The sequence below is a fragment of the Myotis daubentonii genome, chromosome 4, assembly GCF_963259705.1.
Source record: "Myotis daubentonii chromosome 4, mMyoDau2.1, whole genome shotgun sequence".
In the NCBI taxonomy this organism is placed as follows: domain Eukaryota; kingdom Metazoa; phylum Chordata; class Mammalia; order Chiroptera; family Vespertilionidae; genus Myotis; species Myotis daubentonii.
In genome coordinates this window covers 11,367,076-11,388,329 of record NC_081843.1, presented here as the reverse complement: position 1 = coordinate 11,388,329, position 21,254 = coordinate 11,367,076, and the positions used below count along the sequence as shown (strand labels likewise).

At 40.0% G+C, this 21,254-nt stretch overlaps 1 protein-coding gene across 5 annotated transcripts in view; it reads right to left on the bottom strand.

Moving 5' to 3' along the window:
- The window catches only part of XPO6 (exportin 6), a 133,858-nt gene that overhangs the window by 70,738 nt on the left and 41,866 nt on the right, over nt 1–21,254 (bottom strand). For 2 of the 5 annotated variants that reach the window (XM_059692447.1, XM_059692448.1), the window contains exons 2-7: nt 19,896–19,986; nt 16,596–16,708; nt 15,369–15,566; nt 7,808–7,967; nt 5,930–6,007; nt 1,117–1,570 (exon numbers count right to left, since the gene is read on the bottom strand). In XM_059692447.1, the coding sequence (XP_059548430.1) occupies nt 1,117–1,570; nt 5,930–6,007; nt 7,808–7,967; nt 15,369–15,566; nt 16,596–16,708; nt 19,896–19,986 (1,094 nt within the window). Of the gene's footprint in view, nt 1–1,116; nt 1,571–5,929; nt 6,008–7,807; nt 7,968–15,368; nt 15,567–16,595; nt 16,739–19,895; nt 19,987–21,254 lie in introns of those variants that run through there. The other 3 variants (XM_059692451.1, XM_059692450.1, XM_059692449.1) reach the window with 3 other exon arrangements.

The window sequence follows — 21,254 nt, the reverse complement described above, 5'->3', positions numbered from 1 at the left end:
CAAAGCTATTTCCAAATAATAAATAAAACATATTACCATACCATTTTTTGAATTTTTCTGTGATTATACAGAGAAATTTTATACAAAGCTTGCTTACCATGAAGCAAATCCATTTTTTAAATTTTAAAATTGCTTAATTTAAAAAGCACTAAAATTGTCTTAACTTTAGGCACTTTGTATTGTTAATTATTTTAAGGAAAAGGAAATGGATTAACTCTGCATAACTTAATAATAAAAAACAAGCCAAGGAAAATTAATTAAAATATTAACTTTGGCTGCCAGGCAATCTATACATATTTACTAATTCAACACAATTTATCTGCTTGGAAGTTTCTGAACAGTCAACATGATGCTGTTAATATAAGTTTCAATTTTCCCTCTTGTTTTCATCCCGCAGTAGCATCATATTAATGAAAGTTGTAAGACAGAGAAATGACATTGTCTACAAGGGAAATAAATGAGGCCATGCCTCAGAGTACTGTGACGGAATCCTCTTTTAGGCACTTAGGAAAGGCTACATTATTTTAGACTCCATTCAAAAGGACAATAACAAACAAGCACAGGTATGCCCACATCAGCCTATGCCCACATCAACATCTCTCCTTTCTTTCAGGAAAACTTGCCATCTGTGAAGCTGACAATATGACAACATTCCTATGCACTGGCTGATGTCCACTTGGGAAAAGTCAAATAGTAAAAACTGACAAGCCACACCAAGTGAAAAGGAGATTGTAACTCCTGTACCTCCACGGACCTCCTCTCCTGTCCTTGGCTACGCATGAGCAGCAGTCTCGGTTCCTGCACCACCTCAGACCTGCAGGCAAATAGTGAGGAAGAGGGGGGAAGGCGGGTGGAAGGGAGGACAGGAGATGGATGGGGGAAAAGACAACAAGCCTACACAATTCACAATCACTTTTCAAACTCACCTCATTTCCCTTAACCACCCTAGCCCTTCCAGCTAAGCCTAGACTTACTGGTACACACCTACCTTTCTGTTCCTGTCCAGGAGCCCAAAATTCTGAAACCAAAGAGGATTACAGACACCATGCAGAACACTGTGATAACCAGTCAAGGCCCTCTCACAGGGCACGCTGACTTCACACCTGTTTTCATTACCTCTCATCAAGTTCTTCTAGCCTGCTCTTGACCGTGTGGGCATTGTTATCCTTGGTGATTTTCTGCAGGAGGTAGAAAGTCTGCTGGAACATACGCAGTAAGTACTCCTCAAATTCCATAGGCACACAGTTCTTGGACATGAGTTCATTGATGCAGGACATGGCCAGGACCCCAAGCCGGCCGCGTTCCTGACCCAACACACAGTTCTGACTGCTGCCGTTAACTGATGCCATCTTTCTGGCCCGGATGTCACAGCCAAAGCGCGCAAAGTGGAAGATGGTAGTAAGGAGGGATGGGGTGATGCTGGCAGACAGAGGAATCCAACTGAAGAGATGGGCCAGGCACTCCAAGGCCAGGGAACAGATATACTCACTCTCCACATCGAGGATGGGGATTGGCTGATTCAACAGTTTGGCTGAACTAGGACTCTGCAACAGGTTACTCAGTAAGTCACCTGAAAATACAAAAGGCTTTTAAAAAGATCTATGCTATCAAATCTCTTACAAACCTATTTAAGTAATTCTTCAAACAAACAAACAAACAAACAAAAGCAAGCATTACTCTAAATCAGGAGTTCTCAAAGTTTGGTCCAGGGACCCATGAATGTTTAAAATAATGCTGCTCTTCTCAGTAAATGTTTTTTTATTTGTTCTGGAAAACATATTTATTTTTTATTAAAATATATCTGGTTTATATATAATGAGTTTATCAGTTATTTTTAATGAACTGATAAAAATTGTAAATTTTCTGTTTTAGTATCAATAGATATAACTCACAAAGCTTTCTGAGGACCTCAATAATTTTAAGAGTAAAGGAGTCCCTAAAGGGTGAGGGTGGGAAAAATGGGTAAAAGAAGCCAAAAGGTACAAATTTCCAGTTATAAAATAAATGAGCCCTGAAGATGTAGTGTACAGCATGGTGATTACAGCTGACAATACTGTATTGCCTATGTGAAAGTTGCTAAGAGAGATCTTAAAGTTCTCATCTCAAAAAAAAAAAAATTATGGATGTTATCTTATTATGGTGATCATTTCACAATATATACATATATCAAAGCATTATGTTGTACACCTAAAACTAACAATGTTATAGATACCAATTATATCACAATTTTAAATAAAAAGAGTAAAGTGGCCCAGAGACCAAAAATGTGAGAATTACTGGGCTAGGCCAGGTAGGTCTGTGGATCTGCACCATCAGCATCTCTGGGAACTTATCAGAAAGTATAAATTATCAGGCGCCACCCTACACACACCTACTGATGTAGAACCAGAAGGAATAGAACCCAGTACAAGCTCTCTAGGTGATTCTTATATTTGCTTAATTTTTGAGAAGCACTGGACTAATAAAATCATGTAAAATGAAATGAGGGAGATCTATAAAAAGATTTTGGAAAAGACAGAAGAAAAGTATTCAAAACTATAAGAAGAATATTTTCCTGAAGATGTGACTACATAAAATAAAAGGACTTATTCTGCCCTTCCCAAGAGTGATAAAGAGTAATCAATATTAAAAACTTTAGGATTAAGGAAGAAATGTAGGCAGAAGAAACACATATACAAAGAAGAAAACACCCAATTCAGACTCCTCCACAGTAATATTCGAAGCCAGAAAACAGTGATGCAGTGTCTCCAAGTTCTGGGGCAAAGAATGACTTAACCTGAAGTTCTCCTTTGAGTATAAAGGAAGATGACATTTTCTCAAACATGCGAAAACTCAGATAATAAATATACTGCCCATAAGTTCTCCTTGAGAGGATACTGAACAATGAAAACTTGCATATAAAGTGATAAAAGTAAAGAATTAAGGAATTGAGACGTGTGGCAAAGTGACTAACGCAAGCACTGAATTAAATATAGAATCAAGACTAAACAAACACTGGAGTTTTAGAAGGGTGCACTAACTTTCTCATCTTTCACAAGCAAGTCTAAATATATGGCCTAAAATTAAAACATGTACTAAGAAACTAGTTTTTGTGCCCTGACTGGGAACTGAACCCACAACCTTTTGGTGTACTGGACCAGCCAGGAAAATCTATTTTTCTTAACCTTAAAAGTATCTTTTTGCTCTAGCTGGTTTGGCTCAGTAAGTAGAGTGTCGGCCTTTGGACTGAAGAGTCCTGGTTTCGATTCCGGTCAAGGGCACATGCTTGGGTTGTAGGCTCAAACCCCAGTAGGGGGCGTGCAGGAGGCAGCCGGATCAGTGATTCTCTCACATCACTGATGTTTCTATCTCTCTCTCCCCTCTCCCTTACTCTCTGAAATCAATAAAAATATTTTTATTTTTAAAAATTATCTTTTACAAACTAATATTCCTTGTGGAAAAAGCATCTCAAGGTCAGCAATTCCTTCCATTTAATACCTGTTAAATTCCAACTAAAATTCATTTTTTGTGTGTGTGTGGTTTTTTTAAAAATATATTTTATTGATTTTTTTTTTACAGAGAGGAAGGGAGAGGGATAGAGAGTTAGAAACATCGATGAGAGAGAAACATCAATCAGCTGCCTCCTGCACACTCCCTCCCCCGCCCACAGTCTCAATTTATTTTGCTTTTTCTCAAATACTAAAATTCAAGACTTCAAAAAAAATTTAATAGTGTCTAAGAGACAACTTTCAAGAAATACACATCATGTTTTTAGGTTTTATTTATATGGAAATGTCAAATTAGTTCATATTTTATTTTCCCTAACCTCATACACAAAACCTAGGCAAGACATAAAGAGCAAACATTATTTTTTATTTATATTATTTGATATTCCCCAACCTGGGCTCCAAAAATTAAGTCTATCAAAGTATAAACTGAGTTTTAGTTTGGAATGTACCTGAACAAAGCCAACTAAAACACAAATATTTTGGTAGTGGAAAAGCATCACAGAAAAACAAGTTTTTCTGGAATATGCCTGATGCTGTTAACTTTAACTGGATGGTAAGTAAGCTAGGATTGATTCAACTATCTAAAAACAAATCTAATTCAAAAGAACTAATCTTTGCAAACCATTATTTAAGTGAAATGACACATTTTAAGATTAGCTAAATTGCAGGACACTCCAAGGGATATATTCATCAAATCAAATCTCTGTATCATTTGCAATTTTTTCTTCAGTCATTCAAATATTGCAAAATATAAATCTGGTAAGTCACCTCAAACATTCATTCACCTTGAAAATGAAGGTTTGCCACAAAGTACAAACAAAGTTCAATTTTCTGTGGGCTTTTAATATATTCTAGGCCTCTGTAATAGATTTTAATCTAAGAAGTATGATAAATAACTCTAAACATGTTTTTTTTACTTTTTTTTAATCCTCACTGAGAATATTTTTTCCATTGATTTTTCAGAGTGAAAGGGAGGGGGGAGGGAGGGGGAGGGGAGGGGGAGAGGGAGAGGGAGAGGGAGAGGGAGAGAGAGAGAGAGAGAGAGAGAGAGAGAGAGAGAGAGAGAGAGAGAGAGAGAGAGAAACATAGAAACATCGATGTGAGAGACACACATCAACTGGTTGCCTCCCACACTCGCCCTGACCCGGGCTAGGGGATTGAACCTGCAACCAAGGTAGATGCCCTTGACCTGGCATCAAACCCACAATCCTTTGGCCTGTGGGCCAACGCTGTAACCACTGAGCAAAACTGACCAGGGCATTTTTTTAGTGTTTACTTTTATTTATTTATTTTTTTATTGGTTTTAGAGAGAGGGAGGAAGGGAGGAAGGAAGGGAGAGAAGGAAACATCAATCAGTTGAGTTGCCTCCTGCATGCGCCCCAACCAGGGATCGAACCCACAGCCTGGATATGTGCCTTGACAGGGAAGTGAACCTATCACCAATGATGCTCCAACCAACTGAGCCACATGGGCCAGTAAACTCTGAACAGTCCCCAAAATTTCATGATATATTTTCAATTCTCTAGTAACTGCAAGAATTTCAACTTCCACATATTAACAAAAGGTTACGTGAAACAGCATGGGCTTAGAGATGTCTGATTTCAACATCACATTTCCTTGGGGTAGAGGAGAAAGATGTGGAAATATTTCTCATTAGCCACAGCAACCTTTACAGTAGAGGAAGAAATATGTGCCAATTCACAGGATGCGCTCTACTTGAAAAGCATTTGTGATTATTTAGTGTAAACAAAAGCATTTAGAAACTAAAAGTTCCAGCTCAGACACAATTTCCTCTTTCCACCCATCCTTGAAAGCAGCCATTTTTAGGTGAACTGCACCCTGACTTTTGAAACAGCTATTAGTGTAACTGTAGACAATAACTAACTACAGTAAACTATTTAATGACCACTGCAAATATGCCCATGCTTTATCAAATTATTCTGACCTGACGTCAAGTCAAAGCTGATTACGGCACACTGGCCTTCATGAGCCCAGTGGGGAAGAAAGCACTCGTGCGTACCCCTGTCCCCTCCTTCAGCCTCTGCCACAAACAGCGACGCCCGCCCGCAGAACTACAAAGCCAACCTATCAGGCCCCATGCATGAGCCACACAGCCATGATAATTGGGAAAAAGGGAAAAACAAACCAGGAAGATCAGAGATATAAGCTGAAGGGGATGGAAGTGGGTGACAGAAGATCAAAGGTGCCATCTTCCTGATGGGCAAGGAAGAAACAAAACATGTCATTCTAAGTAGTATACTAGGAAGTAAGAGTGAGTACTTAAGAGGAACTAAGAAAGCTACTCAGAAAACATGGACAAAAAGGCCAAAAATAGACTAATGAAGAGTCAGCATCTGGATCTGGCATAAATAAGCAGTTGCTACCCTGCTGAGACCCTCCACTGCATTTAAAAAGAGCACCATGTGGTGGGCAGACCATACCACTTTCTCCTGAGGTTGGGGATGGTGGCGGGGTGGCGGCAGTAACGCTGTGTTTGTCCCAGACAGACTCCAAGATACCTATACCAAGAAAGGGAAACTGAGTTTAAGAGAAAAATAAAGTCCAACATGTGCAAATCAGATTTAGAAAAACACTTTATTGACATCTTTGATCAAACATCAATGTCTAAACATCCCTCTCAACCGTATGTGTAACTACTTCTTGGACAGCACCACTTGGATATTCCAAACTCAATTTACCTTCCCCCCACAAGCCTGCCTCCTCTTATCTTCCTCACCCACTAAATCCACACCATCTCAGCATCTGGCCTCTGTTCTCCCATCTCACCTCACCCCCACTGCACACACCAGGCTTCATCATGCTGCACTACGTGCTGTTCCTTCCACTTGTCCTTCCCTTTCTCAACCTCTGACCTGCTCCCTCCCCCACAATCCCAACTTGATCTTTACACCAGACTAACGGCTACCTCTCTGGTCCTCAGAATTCCACTCAGCTCATCTCCTCCAAGGAATCTTCCTGTCTGTTAGGTTTTGCCTGCACATAAAACACACCTCTACTATAACTCTTAATGCAGTTTTTTAACGGTCTTCCTACCCTAATGAAGTAAACATTACTAGAGGGCAGGGACTGTGTTTCATTCCTCTTTGTTTCTCCTTATAGAACCTGGTACCTATTATGATCACAAAAGTTTCTGAAAATATTTTGTTCCCAAAATATTTAATATTAAGGGATGGATAAACTTTGAAAATATCATGCTAAGTAAAAGAAGCCAGACACAAAAGGTCACATAGTGTATGATTCCATTTTATGAAAAGTCCAATTAGAAAAATCCATAGAGACAGACAGTGGGTTGAGGGAAGAAGCATTGTAAATGTTCTGGAATGTCCCATATAGTGTGATAGCTACACAAAGTGGAACGTAAAGATATCAGACACAGTCCCTAACTCTAGAAATTTAACATTTAGTCAGGGATGGCAATAAGTGCTTTGAATGAAAGCTCTGAGGGTTTGGTTTCTGCCTAGAAATCTGGGGAGGGATGTGGGCAAATAACAAGATTACTTTTGATCAAGCATCCTTATAACCAACTTTAAGTGCCCACTGCATGCTAAGCACCTTTGTAACACATACAAAAGAAAAAAGTTCCTAGGCATCCAAGAGACCTGGGTAGAGAGCTGAAGACAACACTACATTTCCAAGCAAGCCCAGGCTCCTGGCACCTCTCAGCCTGCACCTCCTAACAAGCAGGCCCACCGGCAGCACAGTGGTCACCGACCTCCTGACTCAGGGTGCTCCACTCTCTTCCTCCCTCCTGTCTCACTTGGCAGTTTGCTTTCTGTTTAGTCTTACTCTCCACTGTCATGGGGCTCCAATCAAACAGAAAAGATGGCAAAGAAAATGCTACATACAAACACAACCTAACACACATGGTGCTGTTACACACTTTGTCTGTCTCACTTCTCCCACACAGAATTTGAAATTTTCTATCTTCCTACTCCTCCAACTTCTCCCGATTTTAAGTACAAATTATTTTCAATAGGGTGTTCGCCACCCACTTTACTTAGGATACAGTAATCAGCATTTCAATCCCATTCCGATGGCCTGGTCTATACCTCATTCATGGCAGTAAGAGTGAGCACCAATCACTGGAAGACTTTAAGAAAAGTAGGTCAGAAACATTTTTTGAGTCTACCAAGTGCGAGACACTGGACTGGTGCTGGAAATATAGCACCACATTCTTTCTGTTTTGATGCTCAGACTCAGTAACAGCTAAAACAACTGCTCAAATATGCTGAGAGCCAGGGCCTGAGCTCTGGTCCTCTGAAGGCAGGCCTCTGACATTGGGCACCACCTGTGCTCACCTGTCAGTAGGCCAAGCACTGTCTGCACCTGGTCCAGCAGCAGCTTCCGCAACTCCTCTTTCCGAGCCACACTGAGGTCCTCACGGGGACAAGCCAGCTCTTCTGAAGTTGTTTTCAACATGATCAGCCCAAGGGGGGTTGTCACAGGGGACTGAATCAACTGCCAGGAAAAGGTAAGTTCTGAGAAAACTGTTTAAGGTCTGAGTAATAATAAACCTGCAAAGTACCCCTGCGTGTTTAATCATACATAAATAGGTTGCATAAATCAAAGGTTTAGAAAAATGACTTAAGAGCACACTTATGTCGTTTTTTTAACCATTCAAAATATATTCTCATCTTATTTTAAATAAAAAATGCTAATATCATAAACCTAAAAATGACAATGCTCTCTTACACCTACCATGACGATTTTTATACATGTCTAGATTTTAAACACAGACTTGGTTACTTTGTCCAAATTTATTAGTTATTAACACATATGTACACCAACTTGTGATACCTTTTTAACATTCAAGTGTTAAGTCAACTTTACAATTCTAAACTTTGTATGCTTCGTGCAAATTCAAGATTAAACACATGGCAGGCAGAAACATTGCATATACACCATTACACTAAGAATACAGCTATAACTTCACAAATACTATGCAGCAAGTCACTTTTTCTAGCACCTACAATATCCACTGTACCATAATAAAGTTTCCTTAAACATGAAACAGAAAAAAGGTAACACCTTCAATAGCATAGCACTACTTATCTCTTTCTAATCAATTTCACAAAATTCAAAGCATTACTATTGCACTTTTTTAGTTTCCAGAATTGGTCAAAGAAAATGAGTTGCCACTAAAATTCTTTGTTTGGCTATATGCTACAATCTATAAAAGAGCAAACAACTTAAGGAATACTTGACCATTTTCTTAAATCATAATTAACTTTAAATGTAGTTCATGCTCTGATACAAATAAATACTTTACTCAATCAACAAAATATGAGCCTTAGTGAAGAGAAGGACAGGATGAACTGCACACAGATAGAATGTATATTCCCCACTTCAAGAAATCTAGGGCAGACTTCCAGTCAAGATGGCAGCGTCAGTAAACACCATATTCGCATTCTCCCACAACCATATCAAAATTACAACTAAACTACAGAACAACCTTCATTCAGAACCACCTGAAATCTAGCTGAATGGAAGTCCTACAATTAAGGATTCAAAGAAGAAGCCACATCGAGACTGGTAGGAGTAGGGGTGGAAACGTAGAAGGGGCTGGTCACACACATGTGGTGGATAAAAATCAGAAGGGCTATCTCAGCTGTGGAGCAAGGAGTCCCAACCCCACAGCAGGCCTAGGCTTCTAGTGCTGGGAAGAGAAGTCCCCCTAACTTCTAGCTATACAAACCTAGGGAAATTAAGACTGAGTGAGCCTAGCTGGTTTGGTTCAGTGGACAGAGTGTCAGCCTGTGGACTGAAGGGTTTCAGGTTCGATTCCGGTCAAGAGCATGTACTTTGGTTGCGGGCACATCCCCAGTAGGGGGTGTGCAGGAGGCAGCTGATCGATGTTTCTCTCTCATCGATGTTTCTAACTCTCTATTCCTTTCCCTTCCTCTCTGTAAAAAAATTCAATAAAATATATTTAAAAAAAAAAAAAAAAAAAGACTGAGTGAGACACAGGCTGCTGGAGTCCCAGGCAGTTCCTCTTAAAGGGCCTGCACGTGGACTTACTCAAACTCACTCTTTCTGCACTCCAGCACTGGGGCAGCAGCTGGAAAGGCACCAGGGACATAAGAGGAGGAACTGAAGTATCTGGCATCAGGCAAGAGCTAGGGGGACAGCTTTCCCCCAGACACAAGAGTTGGCAGAGGTCATTATTCCTCTGATGCTCAATGAACTTAGGGGAAGAGTACATGAACTTAGAGAGAACTTCAATAGCATAAAAAAGGACATGGAAACCATAAAAAAGGACAGTGAGAAATGAAGGATACACTAACTGAAATTAAGAATAAGTTACAGAGAATTGACAATAGAGTAGATGAAACCAAGAATCAAATCAGCAATTTGGGATACAAGGAAGCAAAAAACACCTAATCAGAACAGCAAAAAGAATCCAAAAAAACTAGCCGGGCGCAGTGGCGTGCGCCTGCAGTCCCAGCTACTCGGGAGGCTGAGGCTGGAGGATCGCTTGAGCCCAGGAGTTCTGGGCTGTAGTGCGCTATGCTGATCAGGTGTCCGGTGACCTCCTGGGAGAGGGGGGCCACCAGGTTGCCTAAGGAGGGGTGAACCGACCCAGGTCAGAGACGGAGCAGGTCAAAGCTCCCGTGCTAATCAGTAGTGGGATCGTGCCTGTGAATAGCCACTGCACTCCAGCCTGGGCAACATAGCGAGACCCTGTCTCTTAGGAAAAAAAAAAAAAAAAAAATCCAAAAACCTAGTATAGAAGATAGTATAAGGAGTCTCTGGGACAACTTCAAGCATACCAACATTGACATCATGGGAGTGCCAGAAGAAGAAGAGAGCAAGAAATTGAAAACCTACTTTTAAAAATGACAGAAGGAAATAGACATAAAAGTCCAGGAAGTGCAGAGCATCCCAAACAAGATGAACCCAAAGAGGCCCACACCAAAATACATCATAATTAAAATGCAAAAGGTTAAAGACAAAAAGAGTATCTTGTCTGGCCAGTGGTTAGAGTGTTGGCCCGCGCAAACCGAAGGGTCATGGTTGGATTCCCCATCAGGGGCACAAACCTGGGTTGCAAGTTCACTCCCTGGCCATGGTCGGGGCACATGCGGGAGGAAACCAATCAATGTGTATCTCTTACATCAATGTTTCTCTCTCTTTGTCTCTCTCTCCCTTCCCTCTCCCTCTTCCTCTCCCTCTCCTTTACCCTCTCTCACCCTCTCTCCCTTTCACTATCTCTAAAAATCAGTGAGGAAAAGATATCCTTGGGTGAGGATTCAAGAAAATTTTTAAAGAAATTAAAAGCAGCAAGAGCAGAACAGTTAGTTACCTACAAGAGAGCTCCCATAATTCTGTCAGTTGATTCCTCAACAGAAATTTTGCAGGACAGAGGGGAATTGCAAGAAATATTCAAAGTGATGAAAAGCAAGGACTTACAACCAAGATTACTCTACCCAGCAAAGCTATCATTTAGAATCAAAGGACAGATAGCTTCCCAAACAAGGAAAAGCTAATGGACTTAATCACCACCAAACCAGTATTACATGAAATGTTAAAGGGTCTTCTTTAATAAGAAAAAAAAAAGATCAAAAATATGATCAATAAAATAGAAATACATGTCTATCCACAAATGAATGTAAAATAACAACAAAATAAACAAAGAAACAAAACAGAAACAGACTCAGATACAGAGAACATTTTGATAGTTGCCAGATGGGAGGGACCAAGGCGGGAGTTGGATGAAAAAGGTGAAGGGGATTAAGAAGTACAAATTGGTTGTTACAGAATAGTTATGGGGATGTAAAGTACAGCATAGGGAATATAATCAATAATATTCTAATAATTATGTATGGTGACGGATACAAGATTTCTCAGGATGATTGCTTAGTTATATAATGTCTAATCACTGGGTATACACTTGAAATTAATATAATATTGTACATCAACTGAATAATAAAAATGATTTAAAGAAAGAAATATAGGACACTTTCTTTTGCCTTGAAAACAACTCTTCCCTTTGCAGACCAAGGAAAAGCACTCAAATTATGGAAACTTTGACAAATTCAACTGCTCTCAGTAACAGCATTATGTAAAACGAGTAGCAATTAATGACATATTAAAAATGCTCTCTAGTCCTGGCCAGTGTGGCTCAGGTGGTTGGGTGTCGTCCTGTGCACCACAAGGCTATCAGTTCTATTCCTAATAGGAGCAAATGCCCAGGTTTCAGGCTTGATCCCCAACAGAGGGCATGTAGGAGGTAGCCAATAGATATTTCATTTTTACATAGATATTTCTCTCCCCCTTCCTCTCTAAAAATCAATTTTAAAAACCTTTTTAAAAAAGTATACTGTCGGGAGGCCAGGGGATTGTCAAGGGTGGGGGGAAAAAGGAGACATATGTAATGCCCTTTGTAATACTTTAAGCAATAAAACTAAAAAAAAAAAAAAAAAAAAAAAAGTATACTGTCAACCATTTTTTTTTTTTAATGCTCTCTATTGGTGACAGATGGAAACTAGACTTTTGGTAGCGAGCATGCAGTAGAGTATACAGATATCAAGTTGTAATGTTGTCAACCTGAAATTTATGTGATTAAACCAATGTTACCTCATCTTTTTAATAAGCTCTCTATTAAATCAGTTCTCTTGAATGCTAAAACTTCAAGTACATCCTCCAAGTTTTCTCTTCATTTTCCGCAAGTTTGGACTATTTCTAACACCAACTTAAATTCAGATAATGCAGTGGTGAGTTGGGGGACAGAAAATCCTCATCTAACAATTTTTCCTCCAATAAAGTAGAACTGACCCTTCGTAAGCACCTCTTTCCATTTGGGTTATTCTTCTGTATTTTACAAGATTTCCATTATTTCCCCCTTTCACTTCTTTCTTTTTTTCTCTCTAGTGTCTCTATTTTCCCTCAAAACTTCAACCTTACTCTTTTAGCTGGGAATGACTTGTACAACCAAAATTCCATTTGGCAATACACTTTTCTATAGATATGAAATGTTTCTGTGCTCCCTAGAAATAAATCCCTACAATATGGAAAATGTTATCTTAAAGCCCTCCTTTTTTCATCATTGAAAGAAGGGAAGACAGGCAAGAAACAGGATGAAAATGAAAGTTATTCGTTACTTGAAAGAACAATCGTGGAGAAAAGGCAATTCTTTTCCTATGCTGCTTGCTCCTAAACTATCTGGCCCAGCACAGTGGCCACAGATCCAGCTCCACAGATTTCAGGAACCTGAAGAACAGACTAGAAAGGTGCAGTATGTATGCTAGTGCATGGCAGGGATGGGGGAGAGGTTCAGGGAGGTTGTCAGTACGTTTTGACTAACTACTTCTTTCTCAGTTGCCTAGAAAGGGTACAACCAATGCACAGAACTGCAAGTATCCTCTGGGGCCCTGAATCAACTCCTCCCTAATCACTGGGTGTACACCTGAAATTAATATAATATTGTATGTCAACTGAAAAATAAAAATGATGGTGGCATAAATTGCATAGATGTTTCAGCCAACTGTCAGAGTTTTAAAAGAATTTTTTTTTTTAATTTAAAAACTATGCAACGCAGACTGCAAGCAGACCATGATGGAACCGAGTCCAAAAAACCTTTCAGATGGCTTAATCAAAGAATCATGTAATGATGAAGTTGATTCCAGAACCAATTTGGTCTTGTTTACCAATACCTGAAGAAAAGGTGCACTTTATTATCATTATTAGAAATGTCAGCCCTGACCGGTTTGGCTCGGTGGATGGAGCGTCGGCCTGCGGACTGAGAGGTCCCAGGTTCGATTCCGGTCGGGGGCATGTGCCTTGGTTGCCGGCATACCCCCATTGGGGAGTGTGCAGGGGGCAGCTGATTGATGTTTCTCTCTCATCGATGTTTCTAACTCTCTGTCCCTCTCCCTTCCTCTCTGTGAAGAGTCAATAAAATATATTTAAAAAAAAAAAGAAAGAAAGAAATGTCAGCAATTGAGCACCAATCATTCTTGACATGTTTTTCATGCCACTGACTGGTTCTCATGGATGATAAATAAGCAGCAGAGAATAAAACTTGAAAAGATTTTAAAGCTCACTTAGTCCAAAATACTAAAATGATGAAAAAAATAGAACCATAGGCATGAAAACATGGAACAGACTGTCGAATCTCAGAGGGAAGGGGGGAGGAGGGGACAGGAAGAGATTAACCAAAAACTTATATGCATATATGCATTACCTATGGACACAGACAAAAGGGAGTTGAAGGCCTGGGGCAGGGAGGGAATCAGGTTGAAGGAGGCAAAGGGAAACATCTGTAATACTCTCAACAATAAAGTTTTTCAAAATAAAATAAAAAATAAATAAGTAAAATGTTTCCAGCAGTATCACATGATTCAGTTGAACATCATAAAGAATTTAAAAAGTCCTAGCTAGTTTGGCTCAGTGAATACAGCATCGGTCTGCGGACTAAAGGGTCCTGGGTTCAATTCCAGTTAAGAGTACATGCCCAGCCCTAACCAGTTGGCTCAGGGGACACAGCGTCGGCCTGCGGACTGAAAGGTCCCAGGTTCAATTCCGGTCAAGGGCATGTACCTTGGTTGCGGGCACATCCCCAGTAGGAGGTGTGCAGGAGGCAGCTGATCGATGTTTCTCTCTCATCGATGTTTCTAACTCTCTATCCCTCTCCCTTCCTCTCTGTAAAAAAATCAATAAAATATACTTTTTTAAAAAGAGTACATATCCAGGTTACAAGCTCGATCCCTAGTAGGGGGCGTGCAAGAGGCAGCCTATCAATGATTCTCTCTCATCATTAACATTTCTATCTCTCTATTCCTCTCCCTTCCTCTCTGAAATCAATAAAAATATATTTAAAATAAATAAACAAATATTAATTAAATGTTTCCAGCTGTATCACATGATTCAGATGAACATCATCTCCCTCTTGGCTTAGGTCCCCTCTAGTTATTCCCTGATGACTTCCAATCCTGACATGTATATAGTAAGACCTCTTTCCTGAACCCCAGATCCACGTTTCCTAATGTCTCACAAGATATATACTGAAGGAACAAACAAATTTTAAGTGTCTATTCTCCCAAACTAAATTTACCATCTAGCAAAATTCATTCCTTTGTTCTTCATCCCTGGCCTGGAAAATTTGCTACTTAAGCCTGAAATCTGGAAAACATCCTAGATTCCTCCCTTCCTTGACCCTCACCACCCATTGGCCAAAGCTTTTTCACTCTGTCTCCTAAGTGCCTCGCCTCTATCCAGGCAGGCCTCTCTGCTTGGCCCAGATTCTCCTTGTCTCAAACAGCAGCCTTACTGGCCACCTTCACTGCAGCCCCTCTGCAATCCACACTCCACACAATTGCTAAAGTTATCACTCCAACATAAAAATGTGCCATTTTCTCCCTTCTCCAAACTCGTCATTGAGCCAGGCCCGTCCTGGGCTGGCCCCTGCCCATCAATCTATCCTCTTACGCTGAACACTACCTCTCATCTCACCACCAGCAACAAGGTACTTCAGCACCTTGAATCTAAATGCTATGCCGCCACTGCACTCTGCACATTCTTCCACTACAGTAATTGCCATATTGTTGGATAATTACTGTTAGCACAGCTATCTCCCTATCAAATTATGGCTCTGAAGGCCTCATCCTTGCACTCTAATACCTGGCACAGTACCTAACAGGCTTTTAAATATTTGCTGAACAAAATTTCACAAGAGGTTAACAAAGCAATTGGGTTTCCCACACCCTTCTCCACTGCACCTCTCAACAATACAAAATTAAGTGAATTTATCACTACTGTAGCTCCAAAATGCTAATCTTAAAACTCCTCTTTAAGAAAGGAAATAATCATTTCTACAAACAAAGTATATACAAGATAAAGTTTCCTCAGATACGTCCTTACCTGTAAAATGTTAGTAAAAAAGTCATGATAGAACATGGGCCAATCTTGACGGCCAATATCAACAATAACTTTGCAGAGCTTGTTGCGGACAAAGTAAGGGAAGGTTTTGTGGTGAGCCAGAAGGAGCTTGGGTAGGCAGCTACGGATTTCCATCTTATCCTGAGAGGGGACGCCAAGCCACATTTTATTGATCAGATTCTGAAAAACAAATATACATCCTGAAGTTAGCCATCTATACAGAAAAATAACTGATTTTCATCCAATGGTTAGCTGTATCACCTCAAACAAGCAATCCTGATTGTAAACAAAAGTTTGGAGCAATGCAATGTTGCAATAAGAGTGATAAAAATATTCAAATCCTATAAAACAACAATTCCATTCCTGGAAAGATCTGCTAAGTAATTTAATGGAAATAAAAAAGCTGTATGTGTAAAAACTATCTATTACATGGCTGTCTCTAACGGCTACCACAAAATAATGACAGAAACAACTTATGTTCAAAAACAGAAGAATGGCTTGGTGAACAATGGTATAACCACTTACAGAAATATTACATAAAGACAAGGGAGGGACCATAATATAAAGTGGCATGAGCAATATGATTATTATAATTGGGTTTTTTTTTAAGTGTATATAGAAAGACAAAAATGGGAAGCGAGTTGATTAAATGAAAATTTTTGTGCTTAGGATGAGAATATTCTGGGTATCATCCCTCCTCCCAAACTTTAATTATCTTTTTCTAAATGATAACGTGGTGTCCTAGCTGATTTAGCTCAGTGGATAGAGTGTCGGCCTGTGGACTGAAGGATCTTGGGTTCAATTCACATGCCCAGATTACGGGCATGATCCCCAGTAGGGGGGCATGCAGGAGGTAGCCAATCAGTGATTCTCTCTCATCATTGATGTTTGTATCTCTCTCTCCCTCTCCCTTCCTTTCTGAAAACAATAAAAAAAAATTTTTTTTAAATGATAACATGGAAGGAAAGTTATATACTACCACAAAGGACCTAGCTACCCGACCCCATCTTACCTTTCTGGTGTCAAAGACAGAACCGTGCCCCCAGCACACCAGACACCTTGATAATGGCAGCAAGTGGGGAAGCCCCTGAATGAAGTCACCACTGTTTCCCAGCCATCTGTACGTCAAAGCTAAAGTCTCGTGCCAATGACATGGCAATGTGACTACAAATGCTTTTCAAAACAGTATAGAATTATCTGACAACTTACCTCAAAAACCGTCAAACTGTACATCATTACATAGTCATTCCTAGTGCTGGAGAGAAAGTACAGGCAGAATCTCCAGGCTCCTACTTGCTGGGCAAAGTTATTAAGAAGCTCCTCTGGAAAAGTTAAATAGCAACAAAAGAAGGCTATGAAAATATATAAAATTAATACAAGGCTGGGCTATCTTATTTTTTAAAAATGTGCCACCCTCTACATATGCTAATGTTGTCAAAACCAACTACAAAATCCAGCTTATTTTTCAACACAGAAAGGACAGACCATATTTTTCCAACTCTGAGATGACCATGAGCACTGCCAGTGTATTCAGGCATTTTAAAGTCAGTAAGCTTGCAATAGGCACTTTTTTCAGCAGAGAAACTTTAATTGTTCAAGTTCTTACTTAACCTAATGTGTGGATAGACAGTTATAAGAGTATCATTTCACCTTATAAATGATGGCTAATTGCTAACATCTTTCCTCTGGGGCAGGAGATATATCTATGGTGTCTCTGAATAATTATAAGGGTAGTGTTTACTAACATACATTTCATTTTCAAAATGGAGCTATCAGCTATTTTGGAGATACCTTGTATATATCTCCCCACCACTCACTCACACTGTTCACACACACACACACAAAATGCTGGCTAGAGAAGTAGGAAAAAATTATAAACAAAGAATAGACAAAAATGCAAGTGAATGCAAGATGGCTAATTCTCTTCATTTGGTTTAGTTTTATTTTTAACTACCAGCCAAAAAAGTAAAAAAGGGTAGCAATCATGGGAGATGCCAAGAACAGCTCTGTCCACATGAAATCAGTTAGAAATGGTTTCCTCCTCCTCGGGCTGCGGTAGCATCATCCAGGACCACAGACAGCAAGCATTACAAGTCTATCACCATGTTTCTGCACATGCTGCCCTCAGTCACCTAAACCTGCTGTACTGGTCATGAAATGTAACAGGAAAAGGCAACAACCCTGAGAGATTCTAGGAAACCCTTGGAAAAGCAGGACGCACAGCAGCCCGTTCTAATCCTAAAGTCACTGCTCTGCTAGACCCTAGGACTTAGGCTACATGCACGAAGGCAGGCTCATTACAAATTCCATAAAAGGAAGCTGATGACCTGTTCTTATAATCAAATAAAAATTCCTATGAATCCCAGAGGTCAAGTCAAACCGAAGAGAATGAGCTCTGGCTGGAAATGAGGAACTCGGGGTTTTGTTCTAGAACTTGCCACTAAATCACTGAGTCTGATCCCTAGTGAATTGCTGCTCCTCTATGATGCTTTAGGTTTGTCTCTCAGGTTCCCTACTGACAGCTCTCTCTCTAGAGCACTAATAACACACCTTTGGTAGCGAGTGGGCGGCGCCTTTCTCCCACCCAGCTAGGTGTACCTTTAGTTCATTCTAAGATATCAAAAAGGAAACAAGTGGTTCCAGCCCACATTGGAATGAAGCTGAACTAAGACACACCCCCTCTATAGAACCAAACCCCCGATTCCTCTCACCTTTCATTTAAATTAGGCATTTATAGCATCTGGTTATTTAAATAAAATTAGAATACAAACATGTTCCGAAGGTTCTACTTTTCATTCATGAATGTTGAAGGTGAGCACTATTTGCTTTGCAAACCAAAAATTAATAGAAAAACCAAAAGCAATTCAAGTATGAGTGAAAAACAGATTTCAGAGAAATTAGTATTGAACTATAGTAGACTGTATAAGGGAAAGATCCTTTACCTTCTTTGGTAAAAATCACCAGTGATGTTTTCACTATAAAGTACTTTAATAGCATAAAAGTAACAGGGATCACTCTGGGGGAAGGAGGAGGGTCGGGCTAACTGCGTAATACGAGAGGATCTAGGGAAGCAAGCAAAGTGAATCCTTCAAGCCAAATGCCTTCTCAGCTACTGGGCTCAGCTTCTGCCAGTACTCCTTGTTTAGAAATGCTCTGGTTCTCTAATCCTCAGAAAAGAAAGGGCAAGCCCAAAAGAGAACACCAAGTTTAAAATTAAGAGATAAAAAGTTAGCATCTACCAGGAGCTGACGTGATGCTCAAAGGATGCAAAGGGAAATGGGCTCTAGTCAAAGCCATACTGGCGACCTCGAAATCCAAACTCCAATCAAGCTTTGGACAAAAGGCGGAACTCAACCATAATCAGCCATAACACTTAACTTGTCAACGTGTCAGAGAAGCCTAATGGGACAGAGAAATGGGCCTCCACAGAATTCCACATAAAGACCTCCAAGGAGGTAAAAGCAATGAATGTAAGGTCAGTACAAACATCCAAGGGAAAAACCCTTTAAGTTTGAATAGAGAAAAATTTTTCATTTTCAAGTTCAGGGTTTAACTGAGGCCTGGGAGGTAAAAGGATTATACTTTGACCATAGAGCAACATGTTCCTGAGACAGAGATCTGATATCTATATACACTTCTAGTTTAAAGTACGCTTTAAAGAATATTGTTCATGTCAATGAATATAAAATCAAAGAGGTTCTAAAAGGCACTGAGGTTCCCTAAAAACCTGAGGTAAATACCTACACCTCTCTGTTGTCTGAAGTCTTCATTCATAAAAACTTGCAGAAAGGGTGGGATAACAGAAATAAGGAAATGGAGATAAGGAAAAAGAAGCAAGAAGCCCCCAGAGGTAAGACCAGTTTAAGGATCTCTGGGCACTAGATGAGGTTTAGAGTAGACATCTACACACCAAAAACTTGTTCGTTTTAACATTTCTTTGAATTTTTTTTAATTAATACTTACAGGCTTCTTATAAAGTTCAACACTGCTAAAATCAAGGACAAAGCAGGAGGAGGGTTTTCCCAGACTTTATCAAAAGAAAGAAAATCCATCACTGTGGATTACCGGGGGCTCCATGAACTATACTAGTACATAGCCCTTGCAGCTAGATTTGCAGACCTCACTGGCCACCAACCAGCAGAACCAGAGCCAAAAGAACAAGAACTTAAGGCAGTGATGGCGAACCTGTGACATGCGTGTCAGAGGTGACACACGAACTCATTTTTTTGGTTGATTTTTCTTTGTTAAATGGCATTTAAATATATAAAATAAATATCAAAAATATAAATCTTTGTTTTACTATGGTTGCAAAGATCAAAAAATTTCTATATGTGACACAGCACCAGAGTTAAGTTAGGGTTTTTCAAAATGCTGACACGCCGAGCTCAAAGGGTTCGCCATCACTGACTTAAGGAGTAACATTCAGGCTTGACAAGCCAAGGCTACCAACTCTCCCTCCCCACTGGGGCTTTTCCATTACAAATGACTACAACTCAACACTTCACTTACCTATCTCACGTTTTCTCTCATTGGTTGTACAGTCATGAAAAAACTCTGTCATCAGACTTTCCAATGCCCTGAGGGAGGTTTCTTCAGATGCCTAACAAAAGAATTTGAAAAAATAAAATCAATAAACAGTAACTTTAGTTCTACTGTTCCTCAGTTTCTTCCAGGTCACATTCAACAGCAATAGCAATTTACTTCTTAAAAACATCTTGGTTCAACATTCTTCAAATATATGGTATAAGCCAGAAAAACAAGAGAACTTTCCAACTGGCTTGAAACCAAAGGTTTTAGTATACTCCATAAATTCATGCTACAGTGCAATTGGTTTTCAATTATTTATGCTAATAAAAAAAGAAGCAAATCATTCAAAATTTAATTCTGAAACATATTGAAAGCAAATTAACAGCCCATGGCCCTGACTGAATAGGCAGTGTTAAGACATTCAGGGAGAAGGTTAGGGTTCCCTATAGACTACGCCCCATGTCTGCATAACCTGGATTCAGAGAATTTATAGTTAAACTGCTACATGGATTCTTGGGGTTTTGCAGGTGCTTCAATTCAAGAGTCACACATCCTGTCAACTCTCAATCTCACATGAGCAGCCAACAGAGATTAAGGTGCAGTAAGAGCCAAGCTGAGCAGGAACTCAAAATTAGAGAACACCTCCAATCACAGACCCACAGAGAGAGCCAGACTCTCAGCAAAACGGCTTGGGTGGAGAATGGGAGGAGAGGGCTCAAGACTCCAAAGTTCGCCCACCCCCCTCCCTTTCAAACCCACTTCCTCTTCTCTCGCACCAGTTGCAGCAGCAGAATTTGAGTCAACACTCCTTCACACAGCCCATCATCTGCAAAAAGTGAGCATTCCCACACCATTTCTGAATCCTCACTGGCATTAATCTTCCCAGAGATAATCAAGAGCCAACAGCAGTTCTGGTTGCTTAATTCTCTCTTAATTCCCATCTTCCCACCCACCTTCCTCCTACTTCATTTCCCACATCCTCTCCATTGCAGGGGTCCTCAAACTACGGCCCACGGGCCACATGCAAATACAAATATTGTATTTGTTCCTGTTTTGTTTTTTTACTTCAAAATAAGATATGTGCAGTGTGCATAGGAATTTGTTCAGGTTTTTTTTTTAAACTATAGTCCAGCCCTCCAACGGTCTGAGGGACAGTGAACTGGCCCCCTGCTTAAAAAGTTTGAGGACCCCTGGCCCAGAGAGTAAAAGCTGACTTAGAAAAACTACGCTTTAAAAGAAGTCAATATTCAAATGTGTTATGTATCAAACTGTAATATTACTAGAGGCCTGCACTTGGTAACTGACTTTTCAGGAGACTGGAGAACTTGGGCCATCTCCCTG